At 40.7% G+C, this 14287-nt stretch overlaps 1 protein-coding gene across 2 annotated transcripts; it reads left to right on the forward strand.

Annotated features, from left to right (window-relative positions):
• The first annotated feature begins 4805 nt into the window (after window positions 1-4805).
• On the forward strand, window positions 4806-14215 carry klhl8 (kelch-like family member 8). Of its 2 annotated transcripts, none has more exons than XM_049020063.1 (10): window positions 4806-4895; window positions 5921-6137; window positions 6570-7118; window positions 7634-7820; window positions 9192-9335; window positions 9763-9874; window positions 10221-10389; window positions 10787-10946; window positions 11632-11833; window positions 12089-14215. In XM_049020063.1, exons 2-10 carry the CDS (start codon window positions 5943-5945, stop codon window positions 12210-12212), a joined length of 1842 nt encoding a protein of 613 aa, XP_048876020.1. In that variant the 5' UTR covers window positions 4806-4895; window positions 5921-5942; the 3' UTR covers window positions 12213-14215. The 2 variants fall into 2 exon arrangements, with proteins under 2 accessions (XP_048876020.1, XP_048876019.1); XM_049020062.1 differs by lacking the exon at window positions 4806-4895 and adding an exon at window positions 4943-5735.
• The last annotated feature ends 72 nt before the right edge of the window (window positions 14216-14287 follow it).

Below are 14287 nucleotides of genomic sequence, written 5' to 3' on the forward strand. Positions count from 1 at the left end.
CAAAGGCTCTGAAATTCTGAAAAACAAGGTTCAAAACTAAAAAACAAAAAGGACAGTGCACTACAAATGTCTGCATCTAATTTTCTAAAAAGATATATATATATATGTATAAAATAAAATGTAAATATAATGTAGTTCATTAGTTCATCACCTACTGGAAGGTATGAGGTGCCTCAGGTACACCAAAAACAACCCTCTTGTGACAATTGGAGTTCACTGCTCAGTGGCTGATGATCGAGTTCCTTTCATATGGTGCTTCCCTGTGTCTGTATGTACTTGTTTGTCCAAGGACATCAGCCTGGTACACATTACATAAGTCATCATCTTATTTCCTCCTTGCTGAGCATGAGGGATGCATTGCTCACTGAAGTCTTCCTCTATTTCCATGGCTCCCTGAGCCTATGTCTGTCAACCTGCCATGTTTGGACCAGCTGGTTTAGGATGGACACGTGATTTTTGCATAGAATATGTGAAAGCATTGTTTTATGTGAGGGATATAGATCCTGTAGATCACGCAATGAATGATCATGCAATTGCTTGAACCTAACCAGACCTTTTTTGCTAACAATTATTCTTCATATAAGCAACAGAAGCCAGTCGTGCTAGTTTAAATGTTTGATTAAAATGTACAGCCACCCCAACAGCCTGGGAGAGTGTAAAGAGTGGTTCTTATTCTCTTAATAGCTAACAGCCCATAACTTTGGTTAAGTATGAAACTCATAAAGGTCGGGGCCACAGTAAAAGCATCTATAGCGATTTACTCAGCCATGACCTCAGGAAATGCCTCAGGGTGTCTAGCTGCAAAACCAAAGAGGACAAAATTTTGTCTCCTGATTAGCTTCTCTCCATAGAACATACAGTATCCACTAGAGTGTGTTCAAGTAGCATATTCAACAGTGGGATTGTGTGGTAGCTCTATCTGCTGTCACTTAGCACTTAGTGTAATATATATGATATTCTTTCATATCCATTTACATCTCAGTCCAGTAAATCTTTTTTATAAGTTTCCATGAAATTAGAGTATCCACATTGAAGAATAGTCTGTCCCAATTCTCATACTTCCTCCTGACATATTTCCTATGTAAGGGAAACCACTTTCCCCTGCAAAGCACTTCCTCTAGCACTGGAAAACCACCTCTAACCCATTCAGCAGCTTAAAACATTCTGCTGAACAGTAATTTCTGTGCAGAGTAACAAAGTCAGAGGATGAGATTACACCTTAATCCTTTATGGCATGAAGTATTACATAGTCAGTTTACTTGTTCTAATTCTTTCTCATTCACACCTTCACCTAACAACACTTAATCCTTGAATTAAGAGATAAACAGTATCATGGTTCTACCATGGAACATCTTCCCCTCCTGTTGCCTCCTAAAATAAAATTAGATGAAAGTTTGTAATTCCTAATGTAATATTATACATTTTTACAGTGTCTATCATTATTCAAGGGTGCTCAGCTCCATTGGCACATATATATATATGATTTACAGTGAAAGACATCAATATTAAAAAGTTAAATAAGTAGAACTACAATAGAAATTAAAAACACATCTTGTTGCAAATGCATTTAATTCACTATATTATAAAGGCTTTCTAACATTATATATTAACAGCTATGTGCATGGAATTTCCTTACCAGAATAATAAGGTTCAAAATGAAATTCATAGAAACAAGATCAAAATCAGAAATATATAACCTGTTTCTAAGGAATCAGGCACACTGCACGCTGCACACTGCACGCTGCACACTGCACGCTGCAGGCTGTCGGGTTCTTCTTGCAATGCTCCACACCCACAGAATCTACAGAAGGTGACAGCATGTTTCCAAGAAATCTGATTGGCCAGGAGGCGGATTTTATATACGCTTTTCTCTTTGTTTCCAACAAAACCTGCTCTGGAGCAGGTTTGTCTTGCAGAGTCTTTTTCCTTAATGACAAACCCAGCGAAGAACCACTTTAATTGTTAGCTGGCTAAGCCATTGATCTTGCCTCGTGATATAAATCCTACGTCAGTAATCGTCATCGTCATAAGGTGTCTTTCATGTCACGGCGTCATTCCGCCACAGCCGCTGCTATACTGAACCCCCTTCAGCCTGTTTTCCAGCTACCGCATTTTCACGTTTATAATGTGTGTGGCAATAACTTTCTATCTGTTGTAACCTGGTTTACACAAACAAGGGCTGATTTCAGTAATGAGAAGTGAAAGTCTCCTAACTAAACAGATCAGTGTTGTGTTCTGAGAATAACACAAAAAGAGCAGAATCTATAGCCAACAGTCAGAACTGTAGGTATACTGTAGTTTTTAACAAAAGTAGAATGGGTTTTCAGCCAGTCAGTTACATAATATTTACATTTTTTGCATCTAGCAATGCTACCACTTTGTCGCAATTTGCAGCAACAGTAAATAGACAAAAATACCAGATCAGCAAGAATAGATATGAAGAAAGATCTCAAGGCACCACTGTGAACCAGGCATGTTCAGTAATAGGTGCAGTAGGTAGATAGGTAGGTAGGTAGGGTTGAGGTAAACTCTCCTTTATTGCATTGATAGTTTGTTGCATCGTACATTGCCTTTTCTCTCTCCTCCTAATAGCACTGAACTTCTGACAACACTTTTCATACACTTTGGAACTACTTTCAATACTCTGATCTTGTTCAACTAAAATATAAGGTCATTCTCAATGAGGCTTTGGCAGTGAGGGCCTGTGGCTCTTGAATGTGCATCTTCTCCAAATCAAAGAGATCTTCTTTGGTGTGTTTTTGATCAAGACACTCCACCAATTCACTAATACCTGACTCATGAACCTGATCCAGGCATCCCCTCCAGACATCAGTAGACCCCAGAACATCACTGATTTGCCTATACTACTTGCCTGCCACCTTCCTTCTCAGTCATTTCATATCAAATCACACAGTTTGAGAAAAAATTCCCAAGTCACCTTCCCCTGAATAAATTCACAGGTGCTCCTATGCCAAACTTATGCAGAAATCCTAAACATTAGATATATATCTGTAATAGTTTTGAAACTACGGCGCTTTGAAATTTTGCTGAACGAGCAATTCGGTCCAAATTCTGACATCTAGTGCGCCTTTCATGTGGTATGCACAGCTTTGAAACTGGGCTGACGTTTTCTGTAGAATTCAAAAAATCAATCAGATCAGCTATATCCTATGTACATTTCCTTCTACAAAGCTCTGAAAATTGCTGAAAATTCACAGCGACACTCCGTTTGAGAGCTTCTCACTCACATGGTATGGTATATAAAGCATTCAATTTTTTCCTGTCATTCATAACATATTAGGCCATATGTATGCGGTCACCATATGTATTACTGTTATAAAAGTGTCAGAGTAATTCTTTGTTACATTTCGAATTTTCAGAGCTTTGTGGAAGGAAAAGTACATAACATACAGCTGATCTGATTGATTTTTTTTTTATTCAACAGAAAAAATCAACTCTAGTCACAAAATTTCTCTAGTCACAAAATTTCAAAGCTGTGTCACATCAAAGGAGCTATGAATGTTGTAAGTTGGACCGAAAGGCTTGTTCAACAAAATGCATAAAACTAATTCAAATTTCAAAGGGCTGTAGTTTCAAAACTATTAAAGATACAGACCTAATATTTCAGTTTTCTATATAAGTTTGGTATGGAAGCACGTGTGGATCTTTCCAGGAGAATCTGAGAGGGTGACCTGGGACCCTCTAGGTGATTTGGCCCTTACATCCATTTTTGCTAACAAAAGAGTTATGACGTGTTTGAAATACTGGGCATTGAACAACTTTTTAACATGTTAATCCATAGGCCCTTGTATATTGCACTTGTATTTCATTGAACGGACTGGGGCTCCATCCAAGACAGTGAGGAGTTTGAAATCAATTCCCACTGATTTCAGCTTATTATGTAACTCCAAACTGAAATACTGTTGCAGTATGGCAGCTGTTATTCATCCATTCATATTCATATACCAATAGACATGAATGATGCACAACAAGGTTTGAGGTGATGCCAGTCCAGGTGAGCATACAGGAGACCAGCCAGGTTATCTTTGACCCCTCAAGATGGTTTTCTCTTCAGTGGAGAGGTTACGCTTCCAGATAAGGTCAGTCTCAAGCAAGGTTTAAATTTGCTTGAGTGAACTTACAACGTCATTGGTGGTAACTTCAAGTACTTCTGAGTACTGAGCTGGAGCCTCATGTTCACAAGATGCCGTTTCTTCAGAAACTTTTAGATGGTGAAATCAAAAACACTTAGCGGAATTTGCCAAACAGCCAAATCTGACTGTGAGTAGTTTCTCTTCTCCTTCCACTTGAACTCTAAGCTCGACATCAGAGCTCAGACCGTTCTCATACATCTAGAATAACTTTAAGCTGATGTGATTTTTTTCTCAGTTGTTCTCCATGTTGCCAGTATTCTGTCCAGCGTTGCCAAACTTGGTCATCTGGCTGAAGTGAGATTTTCAATTTGAGACAAGTTTCTTGAACTGTTTTAATCACTACCACCGCTGTCACTCTCTGTTGGCTTCTACCCAGATAAAACTGCAAGCAAATAACACTGCAGGAGAGTCATATTGAGCATGGAACAGGGGGGTTCTCAGTTCACGGGTGAGTTGAGCTTCAGAAAAGTGGGATTATTTAAAATTTCGCCTATTTAAAAAAAATTATCGAAAAATGAAATTTAGAAATAAAAAGAGCTATTCGTGTAATTCAACGTGTTATTTTCAAAGCGGTTATTCATAACTCGCGCGAACTGGGCCCCCATTCTATGTTTACCTTTATGACTTCATTTCCCACAGTCCATCTCTCCGGTAATTATGTGCACTTACGCAATTGATGCACGCTCGTTATTTTTGTTCAGCCTAGTGGAAGTACGTTGTTGGAGCCCATGAAAAGATGAGGTAATTTGGTCATGTTTAAATATTTATAATGATGGTCTTTTCGTTTTCGTTCAGAATTAGACGATATTTCCCATTTCCTGGTATATCTAGGTCGTGTGGTTTTTAATCGTCAAATGTGTTTTTATGTCGTTACTGAAAGCTACGTAGCGGTCTTTCATTTGATTTGGGAAGTTTTGATGAAAACTCTGTCATTAATGTGGCAGGTTAACCAGACAGCTGACTAGCTGTTGGGTACTACTAGTATGCTGCTAGTTACTGAGCCAGCTAGTACAAGCTGAGCGTGGAGCCGTATATTTTGCAATAGAAGGGTTTGGTTACTTGGTAGGAAAAGTAGCTAGATCGGTCGTATTTATTTTTGGTAGTCATGAAAATCTTTTGGACTGCACAATATAGATTAAAGCATAACCATATGTAGCTATGTATTTCGCTATTTTAATTTTATAAATGATCTTTTTATAATGGATTTAGCTGCCTACTCAAGCTAGCGAGCATTAATATGAAATACGAGCTACGTTAGCTGCAGTGATGTTACAGTCCCTTAGCCAGGCTGCCTTACAGCCGAAATGTGAGCTTAGAGGAAGCTGTTTATCTATATGCATTGCTCATCTTGTATGATTGTATGTTGCGTGTTGGCCCTGTGATGGACTGGCGTACTGTCCTAGCTGTCCCCTGCCTTGTACCTTCTGCTTCAGGGTCACTGCCACCATGTACTGTATATGTGGTAATAGAAATTACACTCGTGGATATTAGCTACTATTTTATACATGTATGTGTAAAGTGGCTCTAGGCTTTCCATGACCAACCACTGGATAACTAGTTGTAAGAAGGACAGACAGCCTTGTAAGTATTAATATAAAATTGTGGTCATTGTCTTGGCCAGTGGCTTCTATTCTTATTAAGCAATTTTCTCCAGTTTGCTTATTTTGAAACTATAAAGAGGCTTTCTTTCTAATTTGGTCTAATTTAATGTCATTCCGGCTTTTTTTTTTTGTTTGTTTTTGCCTGATGCCTTGGTTGCTGTGCAGGTCCTGAGTGCTTTGGACCGGAATGGCACCAGGGGACATGGTCCCGGAGCATGGCAAGCAGCATAAGCCCAGGGAGAAGCGGCAGACCAGGAGCTCAGAGAGCGAATGCGAGGCCGACGGATCCTTCATCTTCGAAGCCAATGAGGCCTGGAAGGAGTTCCACAACTCGCTTCGGCAGTTTTACGCGGCGGGAGAGCTCTGTGACGTTACACTGAAGGTAGGCAGTAGGCTTCGTGGCTCGGTTCCTTCTGTGGGTCTCCAAAGGATCAAGCATGAGTCTCCTTTCCTGAGGCGGCAGTTACAACCACCTTGTAGGCAGTTTTATTTTCACAAACTCTGTTACAAATTTGCATTAGCCAAATGTGAAATTGTTCCCAAACTGAACCCCTGATGTAAAATTATGCTCCCATTGTATTTAAGAGCAGCACAGTCACATGTTTATGCACATTGTCAAATTTTGGGTAACAGTGAGGAGCGACTTTACTGTACTTCATCTTTTGGACTGGCAATGACTCTTGGCAGCCTGGATTAACCGATGGTCGAGGAGAGGTTAACAACTCCTGTAGAATCAAGGCAGTGTGTATGAGTGAGCTATTTTACACAATTGTTGCACCCTCCATTGTCTACTTTCTTGTTCCCTTCTTGGTAGGTGGGCAGCAAACTAATACCATGCCACAAGCTAGTGCTGGCTTGCGTGATTCCCTACTTCAGGGCCATGTTCTTGTCGAAGATGGCCGAGGCCAAGCAGGAGCTTATTGAGATCCGGGACTTTGATGGGGATGCCATTCAGGACCTTGTGGACTTTGCCTATTCATCACGTTTGACGTTGACGGTCGACAACGTGCAGCCGCTGCTGTACGCGGCGTGCATCCTGCAGGTGGAGCTGGTTGCACGGGCCTGCTGCGAGTACATGAAGGCGCACTTCCAGCCCTCCAACTGCCTGGCGGTGCGCACCTTTGCGGAGAGTCACAACCGTGTGGACTTGATGGGCATGGCGGACCGTTACGCGTGCGAGCACTTCTGCGAGGTCGTGGAGTGTGACGACTTCCCCTGCGTCTCGCCACAGCATCTGTGCACTCTGCTCTCTTCCAGCGACCTCAACATCCAGTCGGAGACCCAGGTCTATAATGCTGCTGTGAAATGGCTGAAAGCCAACCCACAGCATCACGACACCTGGCTAGACCAGATCTTAGCCCAGGTGAGTTCCTCATAGTGCATGGATAATGAATCCCGTTGTAAAAGTCAATTCAGACCAATATCAAATGTTGATATTGCAGTTTTCCTTCCGTTTTTGTTCAGTTTTTTCCCTGTCTATTCAAATATCAAGAGCAAGTAGCTGTTTTACTTTTTAATGAATTTTCAGTTGAGCTGAAGTATTTCCACCACAAATTAAATTCTTCATATTCTCATGGTAAAATGTACTGTGTAGTTCATACTAGTTATAAATTGTAATATAATAGCAAGAGTGAGATTGTCACAGCATTTTAATATAACGCATTGTGTGGCTTATGCCGTGTTCATGAATATAGTTATAGTTAGTATAGTACTAGGTATAGTGTTAGTAACTTAATATTTGGTTGTAGGTTTCTTATACCTAACCACTGGTGAAAGTGCAACTTAATTATAAATATGTGACGCACATTAAATGAGAACTGTCATCTCAGTTCTTCCTCTAACAAAACCCATATAGCAGCATGTCTGCGTAAAATGCAGGTGCGTCTTCCGCTGCTGCCTGTGACCTTCCTGACGGGAACTGTGGCCAAAGAGGAGATGATCAGATCGAACTTGAAATGCCGCGATCTGCTGGACGAGGCTAGAAACTACCACCTGCATCTGAGCAACCAGGCCGTGCCTGACTTTGAATACTCTCTCCGCACTACGCCCAGGAAACACACAGCAGGTGAGGTGACACCGCAAAAGTATTCAGCTGTAAGACTGAGAAAATAACCTTCCTGTGCACATCGTATAATTCTAAATTTATTAATACTGTCAAGTGTGTGTCATTTCCTGCTGTTTGAAACTATGAATATACACTTGGATGTAAATGTTATATCCCAGTGTCCCTTGCTTTGTTCCCTGTTCTTCCTCGACTAGACTTCCTCCTTTCTGTAGTGGATAGGCAGTTGTGGAAGAGATGGATAAATGAATGGCTGTACACAGATGGTCAGTTAGATTATAACTCCTACGTTAAGCAATCATATAGTCATAGACGGAATGTTATTTCCACAAGTCTGGATGCCAGTGCCATGTTGTTCAGTTCAATTCAGTTCATTTTTATATGGCACTTTTTCGTAACACAGTTGCCCCAAAGCACTTGACACGAGTGTTTGCCAATCGATTATTGCATCATTTATACAAAATGGTGCTTGAAATGGGGAAAAGGGGAAGAGGGACAGAAATACTGTTAGAAGACAACAGAGGAGAGGAACCAAAAACTCCTGATTAAGGAGAAAAAACCTTCTGGGGGTCCGAGGTCAACTGGCCGCCCAATCCAATCTGCAAATATTATAAAATAAAAATAAATTGAGCCCAATTTAATAAAAGCAAGGTGTAAACGGTCAAAATTAGTTAGTGGCGTCCTGTGTTAAGTGACAGGTCGTAGGCCGCGTCCATGATGTCACACTTCCGTGAGACAGACCTAGCTTTTCCTGACATTTCTGCAGTGGAAATGTCATTTCTCCATTTTTGGTGTCGCACTCTGCATTCAGACTCCTTCAGTGGTGTGATATTTGCTTTGCTCAGGGCAGCAAAGTGATCTACGTGAAGGGAGGTCAGATTGGAGACTGGGCTTTGGGCACTGCGATATGTGGGAAAGACGGCCATTTTGACTTTAGCGCAGGGGAAAAAAAAAACTGGGTTTCACAGAAGTACTACCTGGCCTAGGCTGTCAGCGGTAAGAAACAAAGAGGGCTTTATTTCATTGGGGGGTGGTTTCGGGTTAATGAATGGCCCCACCCACTCTGCCAGGTCCACACCCATAGTCTTCCTTAAATACCTTGTAATTGTGTAATTAGAAATGTTGTTGTATTGTTTGCAAAATTACTGCTCTAAGTACCTACAGGGGTGCTGCAGAATAGGCATGGGCTGTACCGTCCAGACACAGCACAATATACGGTATTTTGACAGTATCTTCAAAAGCAACGCTCAGCGGATAATTTCAAAGTACTGCAGTACGCTGTAATACCCTGACGCCTCTAAGACCTACGGGAATGTTGAGTGATGGCCTACTGGAGGCAAACATGATCTCTAATGCTGAGTGAATGTTCCCAAGGTGTGCTCTTCTGCGTGGGGGGTCGAGGTGGCTCTGGAGACCCCTTTCGTAGCATTGAGTGTTACTCCATCACCAAGAACTGTTGGTTCTTTGGGCCGGAGATGAACAGCCGGCGTCGTCATGTCGGTGTCATTTCTGTAGGAGGTAAGCATGGGGTAGTGAAGGAGCAAACGATACGCAAAGGCAGTAGTGAACCTGCAGAGATTTAAGTAATCATTATACTTCTGTTTTATGCTATGGATTAGCGTTTCCCAACCCAGTCCTTGGGGACCCACAGACGGTCCACGCTTTTGCTCCCTCGCAGCTTCCTGCCAGACAGTCCACATTTTTGCTGGTCTGTCTGCCAGTCCCCAAGGACCGGATTTGGAAACCCTGCTATGGATTATCATATTTCTCGTTTTAGCCTAATTTTACAGAACATCGCTGTGTTTTTTTTTTTTTTTTTTTTTTTTAATTTATGTTAGGTCTGCTGTTTTACAGTGTCGTATTTGTACATCTCCATGTATGCCATCACTTAACTAATTAACGCTGCAAGTTCTGCAATCAAGGGATCTACGTATTTCTTCCCTAGGAAAGGTTTACGCTGTTGGAGGTCATGATGGAAATGAGCACTTGGGTAACATGGAAGTGTTTGACCCACTTACCAACAAATGGATGATGAAAGCATCCATGAACACAAAAAGGCAAGTCAGGGCACATTTGAGATCTGCAGTAGTACAGGGAAAATTACGATATTCAGACGTTGGAATTAAATTTAGAAGTACCACTTTTACAATAAGGCGCTCTCTTGCCACTTGTAAATGGTAGTAACTCATTAATAAAAGAAAACGGTTACAACTTGTTTTGTACAATTGTATACTAATGATTTACAAAATGTTACTGCCTAATTAATAGCCTGATTTGAAACTATTCGTGAACCCTTTATAAGGGTCTTATTATAAAGTGATACCAGTTTAGAGGTTTCTGGTGAGTTAGTATTGTGTTGTTTTTCATTAATGTAATTTGAACTTGTCTCTGTCTTGTATGAAGGAGGGGAATTGCCCTTGCTGCTCTGGGGGGTCCCATCTATGCCATCGGTGGCCTGGATGACAATTCGTGTTTCAACGACGTTGAGCGCTATGACGTTGATGCGGATCGATGGAGTGCAGTGGCCCCCATGAACACCCCCCGTGGAGGGGTGGGCTCTGTAGCCCTGGGGGTATGTCCCCTGCGAAACTCACTGGCAGTTTATTTTTGTTTATGATCTCTACATTTGAGGAATGTCTCCAAATTGTCTTTGACTGGGCACGAAAAATTGTTCTATTAGACTTAATTTTAACAGGATTATTGTGTTTGTATCGAATGACAGTTAAAATGTTTTTCCTTTCCTACCACCATCCAGAATTGCGTAAACTTCTGAGATGTAGTTATCAGTGATGCACACAAAATTTGTGCATGAAGTGCAGTACTCCTGGATCTTATGTGCTTAATTGGTTCCACAACCCACCGCGATATCCAAAACCAGGGCGTACATTCAGCGCCCTTATATAGGGCGTTTGTGGCAGATGTTTCGTCAGGAATTGGAAGCCCTAAGAGTTCGTATCAATTGTTGGCAGAGCCATGTATACGCAGTGGGAGGCAATGATGGCGTAGCTTCACTCTCCAGTGTGGAGAGGTTCGACCCCCATTTGAACAAGTGGACAGAGGTGAAGGAGATGGGTCAGAGGCGCGCGGGGAACGGTGTCAGCGAGCTCAACGGCTGCCTCTATGTCGTGGGTGAGATTTCTGCGCTCCTAACAGGTCGATACACTGCTTCTTGTGTGCCTGCGACAGTGCTGTCACCTGCTATCAGTTTGTTTGGAATAATTTAGATCATAATCGCCTGTAAGTATACAGCTACCTGTCAGCCAGTTGTCTAAACTGACTGTTGATCCCTATGCACATATAAAATATGAGTTACACATTCTGGGAAAACTTGCAAATATGTTACCAATTATGAAGTGTAAGCAACATTTCTTAATTGCATCCACCAGGTCTATTATACAGCTCTAAACTATATTGTTGGATTGTTTCATTTGCACGATATGATAAAAGTTAAGTAGCTGTGTGTTTTAGGCTTCTTGTACTAACTAAATAAAATGGAAAACATTTGTGACATATTCACATTTTAGTTATGCTATTAAGGTTAGAAACAATTGAAGATATTAATAATCCTGACAATGATCTTCCTGAAATCTGAAACATGCATCATTGCCCTCCAGTGAATCTGGCAAAGCAAATTGTCTATAATAGTTTTGGTAAAATGTGATATTAAAACTTCCATGTATTACCAGGGTCAAGGGATTAGCAATTAATTAGTGTGTTGGGTTCTATGACTTCTTTAAAAAAAAAAAATAATAAAATTGTTCAATACCAATGTCTTATTGATGTGGTAATCTCGATCTTCCTTCGTTTGCTCTAGGGGGTTTTGACGATAACTCTCCTTTGAGTTCGGTGGAGTGCTTCGACCCTCGAATGCATCGCTGGGATTATGTGTCTGAGCTGACCACCCCCCGAGGCGGTGTTGGTGTGGCCACAGTCATGGGCCGTGTCTTTGCAGTAGGGGGACACAACGGCAACATTTACCTCAACACTGTGGAGGCCTATGACCCACGCATGAACAGGTCAGGCTGATGGAATCCTTTCGGTCACTCTACTTCATGTCTTTATTGGTTGCTATTAAACTCAAGATGATAAAGGCTTTACGTTTTAGGGGATTTAAAAAAAAAATTCCATTAGGTTCTATAAATTAAAGGTTATGAGGTCAGCTTGAAGTAGATGCAATTGCTTGGTAAAAGTTGTCTAGGTGATATTAGAACTTCATGTATCAGACAGACTATAAATATTGTTTCATCGTGTTTTGTGTTGTTTTTCTTCAGATGGGAGCTGGTGGGATCTGTGTCACACTGCCGTGCCGGTTCTGGGGTAGCCGTGTGCGCTGCTCACATCAGCCAGATTCGGGATGTCGGCCAGGGTTCCAGCAATGTGGTGGACTGCATGTGAACTGTTCCTTGGAGGGGGGGCGGAGCTTGTGTGTAACAGCTGGACCTGGCAGCAACAACGCTGTCATCCAGCCGCTCAACACACCCTTCACAGAATTTATTATGTAACGTTTTATTTATTTTTTTTCTCGTTTTGGGTGTTTGCTTCAGGTTTCAGGTCGTGCCGCACAATCCTTAGTAGCAGTGTAACTTCAGTAGTGCTAATAACCTGTGTTTCCTGGTGAAGCAAATGTGATAGATTACCATGTCTTCAGAATAGCCCTCGAACAGTCTTCGAAATGGTGGCATTTGAAATAGTGAAACAGCAGGTTTTAATAAAGACGGGGACCACGTCAACATTGCAGAGGCCTCGTGGTTGGCTTGTCGTGGCAATATCCGTATGATGATTATTAGTTACCAGCTTCAGCTGGACTCAAATGACAGTCAGATGCAGTAGTGTCATAATGTTAAGTTGTCTATTACAAGTTCTCGATTTTTTTTTTTTTTTTTTTTTTGAATGTGTCAGTGTTCATATGATTATCAAATGTAACAGATTTTTTCTTTGAAGAACTGTTAAGTGGAGTTTGCGCTTTGCGAGTGAACAATCATTCTTAATCTGAGTCTGATATTAGAAACAGGCAAAAGTCAATGTACTGTACACAAGATGCATATAGGATGTTCCATTTTTTAATTGACTAGAATTATCTTGCACTAGAGATTTGTTTACTGTTTTAGTGAATGGAGTTTTGTATTTGCGATGACGCCACTATCTTTGCCTGTTGGGTTAATATAAAGTTCTGTGCTGAGCTTTCCCCCGGCCCCCCCAATGATTTAAAGAAATGTTTCAGATGTATTTTAATGTGTTTTGTTTAATCTTTATCTATCTTTGAAGTGTTCTCGTCATTGGAATTTGTCATGCTGTTTGCCTAATTAGAATGGGGTAATATTTTTGTCTGCAGAATAGTTTATTGTTATGTTGAAACTTTAGAGGTCTAACTTGCTTTTTGGGTTTTGTATTGTTGTGCATTTGCTTAGTTTTCCTCACCATTTGCTTGTGAAATAGGCAGGTTGTTAGGTCTTTCTATAGAAATTGAATATTTTATTATCCCTGGCAGTATACACTAAAACTAAACAAATTACTTGACTAAAGACATTACAGCATTTATATTTGTGTAACAAATGTATTTTTGTATTTGCTGCTTAGGGAATAACTGCTGGCATCCTTGTGTGCTGTGCTGTGTGGTTAATTTCAGTTTTGTTTACCTCTGTAGCATGAACGTTTTGTTGTACATGTTAGGATTTGACTGAATATTTTATGTACAAATAAGTGTGTAAAAGGATTTGCATACTAATACACAGGCCTTGTCAGACTTGACGCAATTCATGTCATGTACTGGGGGGGGGCTTTACCTACTGAACCGTGGTAATAACAGCATTAATAAGGACATTCACTAGATTTAAGAACATTTTTCTCACTATTGTAGTTTTGCACTTCCTGCAGCTGTGAAACTTTTGATATGTGACTAATCACATTCTCTGTTGCTCTGACTAGCTGTCGACACAATCGGTGATCCCATGTTAGGCTTGAGTTCCCCTTAGACCATCATAGTTTGAATATCCTTTGTGTTGCATGCCTGTGTAAGGGACATGAGATGCAACAGTGATTAAAAATCGCATTCAGAACACAAGATCAGGGTTTATGTTTTCCTTTTATTTTTGGTTCTGTTGTATTTATTACCAGCAGTTGTATTAAAAATAAACTTCTGTGCTGAGCAGTTGGGCTCTTTGATGTTATTAAAGCTATTTTACCTTTTAGGTCAACCAACTGTGCATATGCAAGTACATTTTTTTTTTCCCAGCTGATAAGTGTTTACTTTTATTGTTGTATTAAATATGTAGCTAACACAGGTAAAAGTTAGCCTGAACCAGGTTAAAAAGTAACACTGTAGTAGGGTATTTGTTGTATAAGTTTACAATCTCTAAATATGCAGAACTGTAAAATGAATAAAAGTAGCAGTTTTTGAACTTTGGCTCCATTTAGGTTTTATTCTGAAGAGAAACGTTTCCATTACATATGTATGTGAAATGGTTGAGGTG

Source organism: Brienomyrus brachyistius, chromosome 7 (genome assembly GCF_023856365.1).
Source record: "Brienomyrus brachyistius isolate T26 chromosome 7, BBRACH_0.4, whole genome shotgun sequence".
NCBI lineage: Eukaryota > Metazoa > Chordata > Actinopteri > Osteoglossiformes > Mormyridae > Brienomyrus > Brienomyrus brachyistius.

What these genes read in the sequence shown, in the direction of transcription:
- klhl8 (XM_049020063.1), top strand. Translation starts at nt 5,943, where the DNA reads ATGGCACCAGGGGACATGGTCCCGGAGCATGGCAAGCAGCATAAGCCC. An exon ending in TAGACCAGATCTTAGCCCAG is followed by an intron (nt 7,119 to 7,633) that starts GTGAGTTCCTCA and finishes CGTAAAATGCAG; the next exon opens with GTGCGTCTTCCGCTGCTGCC. An exon ending in GCCCAGGAAACACACAGCAG is followed by an intron (nt 7,821 to 9,191) that starts GTGAGGTGACAC and finishes AATGTTCCCAAG; the next exon opens with GTGTGCTCTTCTGCGTGGGG.